At 41.7% G+C, this 17,074-nt stretch overlaps 1 protein-coding gene across 4 annotated transcripts; it reads left to right on the top strand.

The window, feature by feature from the left end:
- Position 1: 1 nt before the first annotated feature.
- Positions 2-17,055, top strand: IL4R (interleukin 4 receptor). Of its 4 annotated transcripts, XM_055709013.1 has the most exons (11): positions 2-148; positions 4,877-4,990; positions 8,524-8,665; positions 10,138-10,292; positions 11,353-11,507; positions 12,109-12,265; positions 13,045-13,144; positions 13,710-13,779; positions 13,918-13,994; positions 14,100-14,473; positions 14,597-17,055. In XM_055709013.1, the coding sequence occupies exons 2-11, from the start codon at positions 4,921-4,923 to the stop codon at positions 16,468-16,470; spliced, it is 3,174 nt and encodes a 1,057-aa protein (XP_055564988.1). In that variant the 5' UTR covers positions 2-148; positions 4,877-4,920; the 3' UTR covers positions 16,471-17,055. The 4 variants fall into 4 exon arrangements, with proteins under 4 accessions (XP_055564988.1, XP_055564987.1, XP_055564985.1 ...); XM_055709012.1 differs by having other exon boundaries at positions 14,103-17,055; XM_055709010.1 differs by having other exon boundaries at positions 14,100-17,055.
- Positions 17,056-17,074: the final 19 nt, after the last annotated feature.

Genomic DNA, 17,074 nt, shown 5'->3' with positions numbered 1-17,074 from the left:
AGCTCTTGCTGCCGGCGGGCAGGCGCAGAGCAGCGCGGCCGTGGAGCGTGGCGTCTGTGCCGGGGCTGGCCTGCAGGTGCCGCGGGGCCGCGCCCGCCCGGACCGAAACTGAAGCCGAAGCCCGGGCCCGGCGGCCGGACCAGGCGAGGTACTGCTGGAGGCCGCCTTCTTATTAACTGTGGCTGGGGCCGAGCGCACACTGGAGCGCGCTGTCCGTCTTCTCCTGCTCCGCGCTCCTGGGGCGGTGGCGGCCCCGGCGGGGGGCAGCTCGGGCGGGCGGCGCGGGGTGGTCATGCCGCCGGTCACCGCTCCGAGGTGGGAGGCCCAGGACGCGGCGGTCGGGGGCTCACTCTGCCTTCGGGTCGGTGTTCTGAGGTAGCAGGGGAGAGGAGCGGTGCGGTTCTCAGAGGTCTCCTCTCAGCCGGGAGCCCGGCGGCGGAGGGCGGCGGCTGCCCGGTGTAGCGCTGAGGGCCGGCCGGGGCGCTGCGCTCCGGCAGAGCCTGGGGCCGGTTCCTGGCGAGCTCCCGCAGCCGGGGCTCAGGGCCGCAGGGTGGGGGGAGCCGCTGCGGTCCAGGCGTCGGGTATTTGTGTGGGCTCTTTCACCGTGCCAGGGTTAAGCAGTTTCTGTAGCTCCTGTCAGGCCTTAGTTAGAAAGTGCCCAACGTGCCTTGCCGCTTGCGGGCGCTGATTCGCGGTATGTCCAACGGAGTGAGAGCGCTGTGTTGCTTACGGGCCCCAGTGGCGTGGTGTGTGTGCTCTGCTGGCCTCTGTCCCCTCAATATGAAAACGGCTGGGATGCAGAAACTTTAGCCGGTTTAGTCGTAAAGGTTTTTTTAAGAACCCATCTGCTCATTTTGAGAGGCTTTCCTCGTGTTTGTGAGGAGAGGTTTATCCAGATGTGCCCTGTCCCCCTCCAGAAATGCAGATGTCATTTGTATGTTGTCACATCAAATAACATTAATGATATCCCAAACTACACGAAGGAATTTTGTAGAACAAGGTTAATATTAAAATATTAGTAAAATTACTAATTTTAAAAGAATGGAAAAAATGCTTTACTCCTTTAAAAGACACCATTCTGAAGTTAAATTCCTTCTTTAGTGATCAAACAGTGTGATGCAGGAAATACTGTGTCAGATAAACAATAATATGTGTATTATGCCCTTTAAAATAAAAAATGGGACAAAGCTTCGCCACTGAAGAATCCGTAATCTACGGACCTCTCCACAGATCTCAGTTTCTGCTTGTCCAGCCGTAGTAGTCTCAGCAAGAAGAGATAACGTTAACACAACGGTGTATTAACTGGATGGCAAAGCAGCAAGTGGCAGTGGTTTGTTGTTCAGTTTAGGTAACACAAAGTGGGAACTATTGAATTTATCTTCTGGCTCTTCATTGACCAAAGCTGCCATCCTTTAATTATTGGAACTTCTAAATATCTTCCAGTTAGAAAGTCTACCCTTTCATCTAAACCTCCACTTTAAAATAGTATACAGGACTTCCTCCTCAACTTCCAAATTCTTGTGAAAACCCACTTTGTCAGAGACGCCTGCGCTTTTCACCATACACGTACTTTGTGCAGTTACCTCTGGGAGTCACACTGCATGTCAAAGATAGGCATTATGGTTTATGTTCCTGTAGGTCTGTCATCTTGTGTAGGCACGTAGGGGAACAAAAAAATCAATTAAAAGCAGCAATAAAAAAAGATAGAAATTACTCCCTGACTTATTTAAATTCTGATACAAAATCAGTTCAGGAATTTTTGCTTTGCTACATACTGCTTATCTCATTTTAGTCTGCAATTGCAGCTAATGTTTTAAACCAGAAAGCATAAGACAAGATGTATTTTAATTTCGGAAAGAGCCACTTTGAAATAGCAAGTGTTTCTTTACCTGTACAATTGCAGCAAAGGTAAATTAAGCAGAAATTACTGTCATCTGTCTTCTGGGAATTAATTACTCCTTGGGCTTAACCGTTTTGCAAATTATGCCTGTAATTTCTTTAGAAGCCCGGACCAGAAGTTGTTACTGTTTTTCTTGACAGTAAATGAAATCTTTTCAATCATACTGTATTTTTTGTTGGGACAGGAGTGATAAACATCAAAGCATATAACTTTTGCCAGTGATCTCATAGACCTGCTTCTAGCCCTGATAGAGATTTCTTTCGTAGTGTTGGGGAAGTCACATCTTTTATACCTTACTTTCCTCAGATATATTTGGATTACTAGGTTTGCTGTCAGTTTAGGATTCTCTATATGTGTTTTGTACTTGTTTAAGATTGGTATTTTATTATCTGATACAAAGAATAACTTAGAGCTAACAGACAGGAAAGGTATTGCCAATTTAAAATTTCCTCCCTTTGTATTGGATTTATAGTCCACTACTCTTAAAAAAAAAAAATAACAAAACTGCACAAATTTTCTTTTTTTTTTTTTGAGCTGTGGGTTAACTCCGTTTTCATCAACATGTGCACATCTTTTCCCCCTGGGGAAGGGGGGAACTTTTTGCTCTGTGATCTGTTGATTCTTATGTGATGATGCTTATGTGATACAGGATTCTCTGCCAAAGTTTAAGAGTTTCTTGGAACTGCAGTCATGCAGCAGTATTACTTAACAATGGACTGGAAAGCAAATGCTTCCTCTCTTGAGGATTCCAGGAAAAAGGAAGAAAAGAAGAAGGGTTTTTTGTGCTGGAGCAGTTTGCTTTTTTTTTTTTTTTTTTTTTTTTTTCCCCTCTCCCCCTGCCCCAGCAGCAGCAAAGGCAGTTGTTTTGTTCTAAAAACATTTATACTGTGCTCAGTCGTGTTTTGTCTGTTCCTAAAACATTAAAAGCTCATCTCTTGAGTGATAGTTTTCTTGAGAATTTATGATAAATTTGTCTTTCAAGTATGTCCTTTATTGCTAGATGAGCAGTAACTGCCTCAGAGAAGGTCACAAAAGAGTTTCCATTCTAATCTTCTATTTTTGCTAACAGTGTTGTTACCCATGAACCTCTAAGGTTGACATTTCCCATGTTTAATTTTCAGAAGCTTATTTTGAAGAGTGGTCAGTCATGCATTTGAGAATGGAAGAAATACAGTATCATTAAACATGACTTTTTCTGACAAGTGCAGAAACTTGGATTATGAGTTAATTGCCTTGGAGCCAACATACTGAAGTAAAGATTGATCATAAGTGAAGTGCTAGTAATTCTAAATATATTGAAAAAAAAAAAGATTCTATTGCTACATTTCACAGTAGTTTGATTTATGTAGATATATTTATCAGTAAAAGGTGTGGTTGTCTGTATTAAAAAGTGATTTTTTTTTTCTGTCCCTTACACAACTGAGAGAGAATCTGGCTGTTGCCTACCTTGTGTTTATTCTATTTGAGTGTTTGACAGCAAATATTCAGCAGCTGTGCTTGAGAATCTTCCCAGTTTTGGAGAGGAGTTATCTGAGGGCCTGTGGCTTTGGTAGCATGCCTTTGAGGCTGCACATCCTTATGTGTATTCAGTGCCCACATACATTTCTTCAAAAGGTCATGATTTTTTTCCTGAGCTTGTTACATAATAAGTTTATAGGGTGGCAGAGTTGCTGATCTCTCATTAGTTCCTTTTGTCTTGTGAGCTGGTGAAGCTCAAATCATTAGAAGTGTCAAAGGTTGTTCTACTGCTGTAGCTGTAGCAGAGGGTATCAAACCACCATTAACAGGTAAGTTTCAACGGTCTCTTCTGCTTCAGAATCTAACAGAACTTCTGCAGAAAGCCCAACATCACTGTTCTGCTCCAGGAGATCTGATTTCTCTCTTCTTTACTGAGTGGAACAGAGAATTGTGAGGTTTTGAAATAAAAAAATAACCTGCCACCTGGGAACTTTGCAAATGTAAACAGAGCAACTGTAGCATGCAGGTAGTAAAAACACTGCATCCAGGCTCGGAGGTTTGAAAACACAAAGAGCAGGAGAGGAAGAGACAAAAGGGTTGTGTATTAAGAGAATGTGCTGCTGAATGAGTCTTATCCCCCTTTATACTGAATGCAAAGTCATGGTTATTCCATAGTAGTTAGTGTGACTTGCATTTAAAATTTTGGTAAATTTGTATGTAATCACATACATTTCTAGTGTTTCATTTTTCAGAAAAAAATGAAAGCTGGTAGCCATATCTAATCCAGAGTATGATCTGGATTATACTAAGTGGCTGAATTGCATTAGCAGAGAAATCTTGGGGAAAGAAGTTTTTTTGGAAGTCTTTATTTCATTTGTTTTCAGTTTACTTAAGTAGCTTATCTGTGCTTAAATAATTTTAATACGTAAAAGCTGCATAACTTTCCTTCCCTGAAGTTGTTCTGGTTGTATCATGATTAGGTATGTGTCTTACAACTTCTAATTATTTACTGTTTTAATGAATCTACACTCTGTTGAAGCAAGGTTCAGAAGTCTTTGCTAAAATCTTTTCCAAGAGGATGGTATTCTTATTATCTAGGGTACCGGTGATAGGACTTGGGGAAAACATTTTAGTCAATAGATCAGATGCTTCAATCTTATTTTTTTTCACTTGCCTGAGTAGAATTGTAGGGCTTTGGTGGTATATTGATTGTAAGCAATTTTGGTCTAGTGCTTACCCTTTTAATAGCTCGCATACTGGCAGCTTTGCTCTTCTAGTAGCTGAAAAGAGTAGGTCCGCTGCCAATGTCAGTCTAGCATCCTCTGTAATTAAACCTTTGCAGGAACATCTTCTAGCTTGTTTGTATTATCCTTATTTTTCCATGCTTAATGCTGTTCTGTGAGCTAACTTTAGGGGAACCAGGCACTGCAGGATCCTAACTTCTAGCAGAGGAAGAACTATACATACCCAAACCTTAACCGGGACAGTGGTGTAAGCTTATAATAATGTTCTTTTCAGAATTTCAGCACACCTTGTCCTACTGAACCTGGCTAGCATCGATAATGGCAAGACTGCCAAGTGCTGCACTGCATGTCCTGTGGATCCTTTTCTTCACCTATTCAACAAGTGAAGGTATGTTTCTCAATGTTTTAAATTATTCTATTGGGGTTCATTTTCCCATGACTAGTAGGCAACACGAGTACCATTAATTAACATAAAATGTGTAGTAACTTCAAATGTCAGAAATCTGTATACTAGAATAAATTCTTATTTTTTTCTTTTAATTGACCTTTTCCAAATGGGCAAGAAAAAAAATAGGAATTTGCAGGAAGGAGAAACCGTAGTTTGGGAAGTCTTCTTGCTTCCCCATTATCTAAACTCTGTTGGACACCTTACTACAAAGAAGGTGCTCAGCAGTAACCCAGGGACAACTCTGCAGAAATCCTGTAAGACCAGAAAGCACTAGTCTCTCATTTGCTTGTTTTCATAACTGCCACTGTTTGCCATGTGGGACCTTGAGAGGGAGGAGGGATGCTGTAGGTATCGCCTCTAGGTCTGCTGTTAAAGGGCATCTGGTGATTTGTGTTCTCTGAAGTGTGCAGAGTTACTGAGTTGGGAAATGTAGTTGACTGAATTTGAACAAATTTTGCAGGTGCTTGCTGTCAGACATTACGTGCTCTGGCTTGTGTCTGTGCAGGGATAGGTGACTGACATAGTGTCCTGTGTGTTCTTCACTGCACCCTTCATTTGGTCTGGCAGGACATGTGGCTGCATTAAGTCTTCATGCTGCTTGATAGCTAATGGTCATTTTCTGAAGTTTGACTGGCAGGAGCTGAATATGAAACTTTTTTTCTTTGTATCTTTTGTGATACTTGATTATAAAGGCAAAATTAGATATATGAAATCATGTTTTCCAGCAGTGCATTTTTATTCTCTGGAAAATTAATCTTACATTTTGCTTTCTGTACTTTTTAAGTAGTTCCACAGTAGTCCACAGTGGTTTTGCCTTTTTTCTTAAAAAAGCAAACCAAAATACTTAAAATTCAAAATAGCCTGTCTCTAAAAAAAGTTTATTAGCTACTTTCTTGTGTACTATGAAATAGTATAATTTGAACTAATGTGAAGGATGAAGGTTTGCGAGAGCGCATTGGCTGCATCATCTGATCTAGGTAATCCCACATTTTCTGTAAATGAACTTTATCAGGGCATAATTTTACAGATTTTCCCCCCTGTCATCTTGTCACCCCACCCTGGTTAACTACATGTTTTAAGTTTCTTCAGCATTGTATTGTAGTTGAGGATTAAAAAAGAAATCCAGTATTTCGGTTCCCTTTTTTAACTACATGGATTGAAAACAAACTGTACTGTATGTGGTTTCGAAATTCTCAAATATCTAAAGTTTTAAAAAAATGTGTATCAGAGGTAGCAAAGGGAGAAGGTCACAGGAAAAGAAGAGAGAAGATACTTTAGAGTTCTGGAAAGACATGAGGACTCTGAAAGGCAAGATAAAGCTGCTAGTCATAGCTTAACACAGCAGGAAGAGCTTCATTTAATTGAAGTATTCTTGAAATTGTAAGATCATTCACACATTGCAAAATAATGATGTTCACCTTTTAAAGGGCTTAAAATGTTAGTACTTCTTTAAAAAGTATATCTTAAAGTGGAAGAAAAGAAACTAGTCATAAAAATGCAAATGACAACCAAATACGAACAATAGCCACAGGATAGATAGATAACGGTTCTTTCAAAATAAACGAGCAGTGTGACTGTTAAAGTATTGCAGAAGTTTAATCTTTAACTTGCTGCTTTTCTGATGATTTTGGGGTTTTTTTGAAGAATCAGGGACCATCAGAACAAAAGGAAACTAAATGTGGAGCTGCCATCCAAAAAGGATATGAGTGATAGTTCTTATCTACAAGTTAACTATCTAGCCTTAGTAAATAATATAAAATATTTTCTAAATAATTGAACAATAATGAAGCTGTAAACTGCAGTCAGTTTTAGGTTTATAAGGAGTCAATATACCAGACAATTTAGATTACAATTTTTATAGAATTTTTAAATAGTTCCTTGACATTGCTGTAAATCCTCATTTGCATAAGTGAGCCCCACTAAGGTTATTGAGCTTACTGAAGTGATCCAAGGCTGCTTGGTAGTCAAGTTTTATGGGAGGTCTTTTAGAAGGCAAGTGAAAGTGATGTGTAGATTTTAATGAGGGTGAAAGACTGTATTCTGATAGTACTAAGCAATTGTTTCTTTGAGTCAGGTTTTTATTGAAGTACCAGAGGATCTGGTGATGGATCCCATTGTGTGTTACATATCATGTCCACTAAAAGGCATCTGACCATCCTGTTTTTACTACATTTGCAGATACTGTACTGTATCAGAGTATGCAGAAGTCATATCAGAATAAATAACACATGTGGTCTACAGAAAAGTAGAAATGTAGGAAGGATAAAATTGGGTATTTTTGACATCAAAAGTTTTTGCTTGGAAGGAATAATCTGAAATTTAAGTACCCATTGGAAAGAATAAGCCAATCAAGCAGTAGTGGCTGAAGGACAGGTATCTTGCAGCGTGTGAATTGTTGGCAACTTAATCTGGAATTTGCAATGTAAATTACAAGAATGGAGAGCGATTGGTGTGCTGGGCCATGTAAACAAAATTCACCCTTGTATAATTGCCACAGGAAAACTTCTAGCAGAATCCCTTAGGAAACTATCAGAAAAATACCTATTAATAGGATTCTAAAAAAACAGCTAAAGCTGGTTCTAAATTCAAAATTGTTACAGGGAGTTGAGAGGTGGAGCAGGAGAGAAGGATTTAGATCTGTACAACTTAGGCAAGAAAAGGGAGACAATAGTATTTACTGATAACAGAGAAGTCAAACATCAGAGAAGGCAGAGAATTGTCTGGGATGATGAAAGTATGCTTTCAATTTTTTTTCTTAAGTACTGCCAGTGAAGGAGATTGTAAATGTGAACCTGGGGAGCACAGTGGCTTTGGGCTTCTCTGTACCTACTCTGCTTAGAACAATGTGACTCGCTCTCCAGGTCTCCAAACACTGTCATAATAATGAAAAGTAGAAGACAGAACAGGAAATACTGAGTGAAATTAAGAAAAGGCATATATTAGAAGAAAGCCTGTGACAGGAAGATCTAGGTAGTGGGGAGCTGCTCTGGAGGGGCAGAGGGCATGCGTTTGGGAACCTTGGAACTCTTGTAGGTAAAACACCAGTACACACCTGTAGGCAGTGATCGTGGTCAGACTTAATTATCTGCATTTTGGCTTTTGAACCTTTTGTATTTAACACATAGGATTATGCTGTTTTATAATTAAATGTTGATGTGTTTTAGATAGAGCTATCAGAATGCGATTTTCTGTGCTTGGAAGCTGTGTTGGATGAGTTATCCCTTTCTGTTTCAATATTACTACTGCGGACCACCTTCTTTCTCTCCAGGACTGTAGGCATTCTCTCTGGAAAGGTGGAGACAGTTGGTGACACTCATCTCTTTCAGTTTACCCAGAACACAAAAAATAACAATGCTTTCACTTAATGTATAGGGAGTTGGTAGCTCTGTTTAGATGGAAAATTTAATGTTTCTGCTTAGTCTAATTTATTCTTTTTATTCTCTTGCTTCTCATTGTGTGCTGCTTCTCCCTAGTTATGTCTGCAGGACACGTACGGGAATTTGCATGCGTCACTGACTATGACAAAGAGCTGGTTTGTCACTGGAAGGTGCCTGCAGACATTAACTGTTCCAGAGAATTCCTGCTCTACTACAGGAAGGAATTTCTTTCTAAACAGTGAGTGTTTAATAAGATGTTACATTATCATTGTTGGAACTTCATGTATTCTGTAGCCATTACCAGCTTTGATTCCCTCCCTCTACTATGGGTGCCTGGAACAAGATGTAGTAATCCAGATTATTCTTCTTGCTAGGGGAAAATGGGTTGCTGCAGTTAACGGCATGCTCTGTTCTGTGGTTTACCCTTCTGCACACCTCTCTGCACTCTTAATACAGAGGAGTGATCAGGTCCCACTTGTAGGAGTGTGGTGTGGTTTAACCTCAGCCGGCAACCAAGCACCATGCAGCCACTTGCTCACTCCCCCCTACCCGGAGGGGTGGGGAGGAGAATCAGAAAGGAATGTAAAACTTGAGGGTTGAGATAAGAACAATGTAATAATTTAAACAGAATAAAGAGGTAAGAACAAAAAAAATAATAATATTATCAATTATAATGGAAAGGTGGGGAAAAAGGATAAAATCCAAAGGAAAAGGGAAAAACAAGTGATGCGCAGTACAACTGCTCACCACCGACTGATGCCCCGCCAGTCCCCAACAACAACCCCTGCCCCAGCTAACCCTCCAAGTGTCTATACCAGGCATGACGTCCCATGGTATGGAATACCTCTCTGGCTGGTTCAGGACAGCTGACCTGGCTGTTTCCCCTCCCAGTCTCTTGTGCCCCTCCAGCACGCTGGCTGGCAAGGCCCAAGAAACTGAATATAAACATTACCCAGCAACAATTAAAAACATCAGTGCGGTTATCAGCATTGTTCTCGCATCAGAGCCAAAACAAAGCACTGTACTAGCTACTAAAAAGAAAGTTAACTCCATCCCAGCTGAAACCAGGACAGAGTGGTAGGGCTCCCATAAGTTTACCCAACCTTAGTTTCTTGTGAAATTTAACCTCCTTCGGGAGAAATCTTACCTGATTCACCAGTCTGTAGCCTGTGTGAAAGGTACTCTCCCTTAGAACCCAGGTGATTATCTCTGCATACAGTCTAACTCTGTTGAAGCACAGACTGTTGTCCCTAACCTGTAGCAGGGCCAGTCATTGTCTCCTACTAAGGAAGATGCCTCTGTGCTATCCTGTTCCTCTCCATATGATTTCTCCACACAGATGTCTAAATAACCAAATAACAGTATCTTTGTACACTGTAGTAAACCTGTTCCTATACTAGCAAGCTGACAGTCCACTCCAGAGGTTGAAGTGTGATGAAGGGTGTTAATTTTTCCTTTTGGGATCAATCCTTAGCCTTTCTGTCAAGTTTTTCATTTGTACAATACAGATATCCAAGGGGTGTTTGGGGAGGGTGGGGTTTTGGGGGAGCTCAGTTTTGGTTTGGGTTTTTTGGGGCTAAACATTTCTGGGAACTGAGCTTGTTTGTCTTGGATATGATTAGGTCTGCACATTGGGAAGCTTGATTTCACCTTATCAAGAAACAGCGTGCCACAGTCTAAGCATCACATAATTTTCTGCCTGTTTTTCAGAATGAGTGTGTGTGTCCCTGAAAATGAAGACAACAGTTTAAGGTGCACTTGCACAATATGTTCGGATTATTTTGTATCAGGCCTCACATATATTTTAACTCTACAGTTCAATGGGACTGATATGTGGAATTACAGTGTTACGCCAGCCCTGGTTGGTAAGAAACTGTTTACTTTGTCACCAGGACATCAGTTTCCAGGCTTTGCAATCCTAGCTAATTCTTCATCCATGTCACTGGAACAGTTTTTCCTTGTCGAAAGTGAAAAGTGCCATGCTGGCTTAAATGCAAAATCAGTTTGGCTTAGAAATCTTGATTCTGGCAAGCAGAGGGTGATTCTTCTTTTAGCTGTACCCTCTCAGCTGCCAGCCAGCAGCAGTTTGTCGGCTTAGGCATCATTAGTGCGTTTTACTTGTGGCTGTGGAATTCAAGGATGAAAAGGAGCATGCCACTTTCAGTTCCTACAAAGACACTAGGCTGTAGCTACTGAGATTTCTTCCATTCCTGTCTCTGTCGTACTCTGATTTTTCATGCTAGTTGAATCATCCCTCATGAGCAGAGATTATTTTTTATCACTGGTTGTTATAATCCAACAGCAATTACTGTAAAAGAAGTTAATGACTGCTCTTCCACAGGGCAGAGTGTAGATATGGTTTATGTCTCTGGGCACCTAGTTTGTTTAGAACAGTGTACTTGTTCACACTTGTCACCTCAAAGACTCGGAAATCATTCACTTACCTGAGGCAGACATACATCTGCATGGGTGAGATGGTTCTTTTCAGAATACTTGATTGTTTCTGCTGCTCATCAGCAAGATAAGCAGGAGCCTGCATCAGTTTCTCAGAGTCAGGTGGCCAGGATGCACCCGGACAGCATGGCTGTGAAGCTGTCAGAAGCTCCTGCCTGCCCCACGGTACAGCGTGCTATTGTGAGGGCACAGGTCGTTCCTGTTTTTCCAGGCTAAAAGCTGCATCCAGTGCACCAAAAGGTTGAACTTGCCGTTTGTTCATCCAGCTTGAAGAATCTGTGCTTGTTATATGAATACCTTGCAGTTGCTCTGGTTTGGCCTCTATCTCCTTGTGCTACAGCATAGTGAAAAGAGCTAAATGCATTGGCTGCAGTGAGATTCTGGTCACTGGTGAATGTTTGCCCCTCTGCTTCTCTCCACCAGTGCTTTCCCGTTGCCATGTTCTCCTTATTTGTATTTTTTAACATACAGTTAAGCCAAGGGCCCCCAAAAATCTTGCCATTGAGAAAGTTGAAAATGGTAATTTCAATCTGACCTGGGAGGAGAGCTACTCTCCTCCATCCATGCTCTCTGGACAGCCGGTCATCTATGAAGTGAAATACTGGAGGAAGCAGCACCCAACAGAGGTAAGAGACAGCCAGTCTCTTCATTTTCTCTGGAGCTTTCAAGTTTAAAAAGTCCTCTGAAAAGTCTTGAAACCATTTCATGGCTATTGGTGTAAGGGCCAGCAAGGGCATATCCCACAATGTTCCTGATCACACACTTTCCGTAGGTCACGTTCCCCCAGGGAGGTTCAGGTGGGCTTTAAAGGACTGAAACTAATCTGACTGCCACCTCAGAGTGGTCTGATGCTCTCAGCAGGCAGGGCAGAGGTTGAAAATACAATGCTTCTCTTCCCTGAAATTAATTTGCTCCTTGGACCTCAGGAAGCCAGAGGCTGTTCATGGCTCTGTGGTGTACTTGAGGGGTTTCAGACATCCTCCTGAACAATCCACTTTAGCACTGGGCTGCTTCTGATAGGGCAAGAACATGCATGGTGGCATGTCACACATACCATGTGCTCATGACCACAGAACGCAGCATCACACGCAGCAGATCAGGTATACAGTCATTCATCTGCTCATTTGTGAAAGGTCGCTGAAACACGTAACACTTGCTATTTAATTGCTGTCACTAACACTTCAGCTCCTAAAGAAATCCAAGTGAACTTTCTTACTGTCTTTTCAGGTTTCTGTAAAAACCATTAAGTACCAGACAAAAAGCTTTGAAATTACTGCAAGCTCCTTGAGGAGAGGCTATGATTATGCTGCAAGTGTAAGGTGCAACTATACAGACTACCCAGCTTACTGGAGTGAATGGAGTGACAAAGTTGAATTTCACTATGGTAAGTATAGTAACAAATAGCAGCTTGATAAAAGGATGGTATAGTTTTATAAACCATATCATATATACCCCACCACTCTCCTCTCGGGGAGAGTTCCAGAATCATCATCTTCATCCTTTTGAATGTATCGTGGATACCTCTGTACAGGCTTCTGAAGAGACTAGATGTAAAAAGGCAACTCCTGGGGAAACTAAGGAAGAGAAGACCAAGAGAAGTAGGATTGCTTAGCCTTGTGAAAAAAAGGCTGAAAGGGGATGTGTGTGTTCTCTATAAATACTTCATGAAGTAGACACCAGGGAAGTAGGAGAGATACTTAAACTGAAGAACAACATTGACGTAAGAGCAAGTGGGTATAAATGAACCAAGAGATGCAGGCTGCAAATTAAGCAATACTTTAACCATCAGAGGGCTGAGGGTTTATAAAAATGTCTGAAGAGCAAAAGAGAGGACAAGAAGCATAGCTGTACTACAGTGGAGATTTTAGGGACCATGTGACAGGTTTGTCCCAGAGAGCTGGCACGTGGCCTCACAGTATGTGTTGGCTCTCCCAGCTCCTAACACTCACAGTAACTGACCACAATACCTGTACTGATCTTTCAGACATGCCACACACCATCAACACTGGTAGCTGTGTATGTTCTGTTGCTTACCTACTAGAAGCTTTATTTTCCCTTCTTTTGCACCTTAAAAAGTACTCCTTCAGAGAACAGCAATGAATTTAGTATTGCCAGTACTTGTATGTATATGCACATACACATGTAAATCTGTATGTTTAACAGATTACCAAGTAACAGCTGAAGATGTTCTGCAGATGGCTGTTCCAGTTTCCTGCATACTGATCATGGCAGTATCTGTAACTTGTTACTTCTGTTTTACCAAGTATGTATTGTACCGTTAACAGGTTTAATAGATGAGCAGTTTGCACAGACATCATTATTGCTATTGATTAGCTGAATGTTTAGTAGTACAGGAATCAAATGTTTTATTTTTCCTAGGCACCTTTATCTTGTTCTCTGAGCAAACATTTTATAAACAAGAATCAGTTGCACTCTGTCATGTTCTGTATAGGTAACTGAATATTCTCTATTAGTTGTACTAGAATGGGCTTGTTAACAGCGTCCAAAACAGGCTGCAGTTACGGGGTCTGTCAGTTTTCAACCCCAGTGTTTGCTGGAATTTTTAATTTTTTTTAGTGGTAATGTGAAAGTGAGGTCCTGTCTGTTCTGCACATCATTTCAAACATGATTAGAAGAATATGTGACTGTGGGTGTGCAGAGCAGTCATGCACCAAACATATAAACATATTTGCACTCGTTTAATGAAAAGCAGCACTTGGAGATGCACAGCGTTTCCTGTTGCTGCCATGCAAATGGCTAAGAGGGAAGTATACACTAATGAAGCCAAAATGCAGTCAAAGCAAACTATTTTAATTCTTCCTTTGCAGAGTGAAGAAAGAATGGTGGGATCAAATCCCAAATCCAGCTAAGAGCCATTTGGTTGTAAAAAATGTCAAGGTAATTGACAGACTTTGCAAAGAATACCTTTTCCTGATCACCAGAAGTAGAATATGTAACAAGTGCTATTGTCTAGCTAGTGCAGGGATACTAAATGCAATTCACATGTGTCCTGAATCTCATTTATATCTTCATTAGTTTTCAGTTTTGTGCTACATTGATGAAATTAAGTTCCCTTTCCATGACTTAAAGCAGAGTCATATGGAATACCAAATGTAAGTAAGATAAAGGAAAAAAAACAACACCTCTGCTTTACATTATAAAATAGTTTCCCATTACATAAACATTAACTGTCCTTTCCTTTTCGCTTCCGAAATCAGAAGCTGCAAGAAATGTCTGGTTCAAAGTTTGCCAAGCCAAAGCTTCAAGGGAAAAGATAACATCAGGAATGTTGAGAAATCTTGCAGTTGCCACAGCAAGTCTGGAGAGTGGTTTCCAAAAGGCAGCAGTGGAGTTTTAACCCCTGAGACAATTTTGATTGAAGAGTCTATAGAAATCTGTGAATGTTTAACAGACATTGAGGCTGAGAGCCAGGAAGAGACTAGTGACCCAATCACCGTGTTTGAGCCTGATGAGAACAGTGTCAGTGCTCTCAGAGAACACACTGAACACAATGATGCACTAGCTGACATGTTTCTTGAGCTCCTGGTAGATGAAAACGTGCAAGACAATAAAGACCCAGGCATCATCACAGGTAAGAATAAAACCTTTGAGAATCTCGAGTCAGAAAATCCATCACAGCAAAATCCAAAAGAAAGTGCAGCCCAGAGTTGGCAGCCATGTGATATTTCTCATACACTCTCCATTTTTACCAAAGCCTCGCAAGATGACTACAATTGCAGTACAGCTAGCAAGAAGTCAGAACAATCAGAACAATCCTTTGAATCTGGCTATCGGAGCTCCAGCACAAATTCTGCTTCTCTGGATGCAAGAGATGTTCAGCACATGGTTCATCAAAGCCTTTCTCCGTGCAGTTCTGACAATCAGCATGACTTGTGTGTCCTGATCCAGCAAGCTCCAAATAAACCATCCTCTCTGACCAGAAAAGACAGAATAAGCAACCCTGCACATGAGAGTTTTGATATCTTTGTGTCTCCATCCATGGGTTTGTGTAGCTCTGCATATAAGAGCTTTGACACCCTTATCTCTCCCTCCGTGGAGCCCTATGGTTCTGCCTACAAGAGCTTTGACACCCTTATCTCTCCCTCCGTGGAGCCCTATGGTTCTGCCTACAAGAGCTTTCACACCCTTATCTCTCCCTCCGTGGAGCCCTATGGTTCTGCCTACAAGAGCTTTCACACCCTTATCTCTCCGTCTGTGGAGCCCTATGGTTCTGCCTACAAGAGCTTTCACACCCTTATCTCTCCGTCTGTGGAGCCCAGTGGTTCTGCCTACAAGAGCTGTGACACCCTTATGTCTTCATCTGTGGAGCCCAGTGGTTCTGCCTACAAAAGCTTTGATATTCTTGTGTCTGCATTCAAGGAACCAAGTAGCTCTGTATATAAAAGCTTTGATACCCTTCTGTCTCCATCTATGGCTAACAGTAGCCTGACTGTGTGTTTTGAAAATATGTGCTCCTCACCACCTTTGACACAGTTTTCAGAGACGCTAGAACTTAGCTGTGGAGATGAAATTTATGGACCCCCTAGCAATCAGACATGTTATACCAACTACAGATCTCCCTGCACTGAGCTTGAGTTTCAAAACACCTGTTCAGAACATGCTGATTTTCCATCTTCCCCCACACATGTAAATGAGAGTGCTTCAGTTTTCCTACCAGAAAAAGAAATACATAAGCAAGTAACATATCAAAATCTTCAAAAGAAAGCAAATGGAATTTTTTGCCCCATTGGATTTCAACCACCTGGTTATCAACCTTTTGATAATGCACTTAAATGTAATGGTACATACAGTGACAATGACAGTGAGGTTATCTCTAGGTCACTGTATGAACCCTTCATTCATCTTTTGTACAACAACCTGAGAGAAACCCCTGCAGGTACCATAATCTGTGAACCTGACCAGAGGACAGATGACCAAGTATGTTTGATTGTACAGGCTTTTGACTGCAGCGTTGTCCCAGGTTTAGCCTCTAATGAAAATGTCATGCGGACCAGTGATGGCAGCCTATGGATCACCAACTCTACTGAGCTGTCTAGTAATAGCAAAGATGAAAATACCAGCAGAGGCGAACAGCTGTTGCATTTGTTGGAACAGAACTGTCAGTATTTTAACAACAGAGAAAGAACTATGAAGTGGACTAAAGCTAGCAGCTTTAACTGTGCTGGTAAAGGGATGCAAGAGAGCAACAGTAACAGACTAAATACTGACTTTAACTGCCATACGCATGACCACCTAAGAAATGCCGGGGAAAATAAAGAGATGATAAAGCATGCAGTAGGCAGGAGGTATGGCTCAGCAGCTAGCTTGCCAGAAGAATCACTGGACAGCACTGGGCTGAACTTAAAAAGCACAGAGCCCCTGGGCTCAGATAAGGTGTCACCTCCTCTTTTTGTGGGTGACTTCTGTCCTGATTCTTGCACCATTTGCAGTGAGGGTTGCAGATTGGCACCTGTAGTTAAAAAAAGCCCAGTAGAATTATTGAGGGAATACAACAGGAAGAATGAAAAAAAAATGAAACTTGTACAGGCTCTTGCTCAGGAAGACAACTGCTACATGAAGGTAGCCTAGTCACTGTTGCCAAGACTGAACCAAAGTCTTTGGAAATGAACTGTATGGCAAATTGAAATGTTGCTTTTTCTTCTGATCTTGCCTGAAACGAGGGCTACTACAATTCAGATGTGAGTTCAGTGGGTTGTAACATTCACACCTGCTGCAGGGCTGGCACCCGGTATGTGAGGCAGGCCCCTGCAGGACAGCAGAGGTTAGCACCTAATAATTTCAGCTACAACTCTTGTCGGGGCAGCAAAGCCAGAGCTTAAGGCTCTCTGGCCGTGATTGTTCTCTAAAAGCGAGCAGCAGCTGCACAAAGCAGGAGTTCTTAATGCAGCTCCTGTGGTTATTGCCCTGACTCTGTGTGTTGCTTGGGAAGCACACAGAGGTGATGTGGAAGGTGCTGACACCCCTGGAAGTGGGGCCTAAGTGCAGGTCAGAAGGGAATTTACTTGTACTGGCAGCCTCACGCAGCTTCCATAATTTATTTATTGGGTGGGGAATGGAGGAGGAAGGTCCCGTGTGCCTAGCCCCAGCATGGGTGTATGTTTGTATACTTGCTTAATCAAGACCTGAAATAAAGATCACTGTCACTAGGCTTAAGCAATGCTGTTACTGATTA

This window comes from Falco cherrug, chromosome 4, assembly GCF_023634085.1.
Source record: "Falco cherrug isolate bFalChe1 chromosome 4, bFalChe1.pri, whole genome shotgun sequence".
Lineage (NCBI taxonomy): Eukaryota > Metazoa > Chordata > Aves > Falconiformes > Falconidae > Falco > Falco cherrug.
Note: the sequence above shows the minus strand (reverse complement) of the source record. Positions and strands in the feature narration are given on the sequence as shown.

Bases quoted from the DNA above. Each gene is read 5' to 3' on its own strand.
- IL4R (XM_055709010.1), top strand. From the start codon at position 4,921: ATGGCAAGACTGCCAAGTGCTGCACTGCATGTCCTGTGGATCCTTTTC. The intron at 12,266-13,044 runs GTAAGTATAGTA...TATGTTTAACAG, and splicing joins CAAAGTTGAATTTCACTATG to ATTACCAAGTAACAGCTGAA. The intron at 13,995-14,099 runs GTAAGTAAGATA...TTCCGAAATCAG, and splicing joins AGTCATATGGAATACCAAAT to AAGCTGCAAGAAATGTCTGG.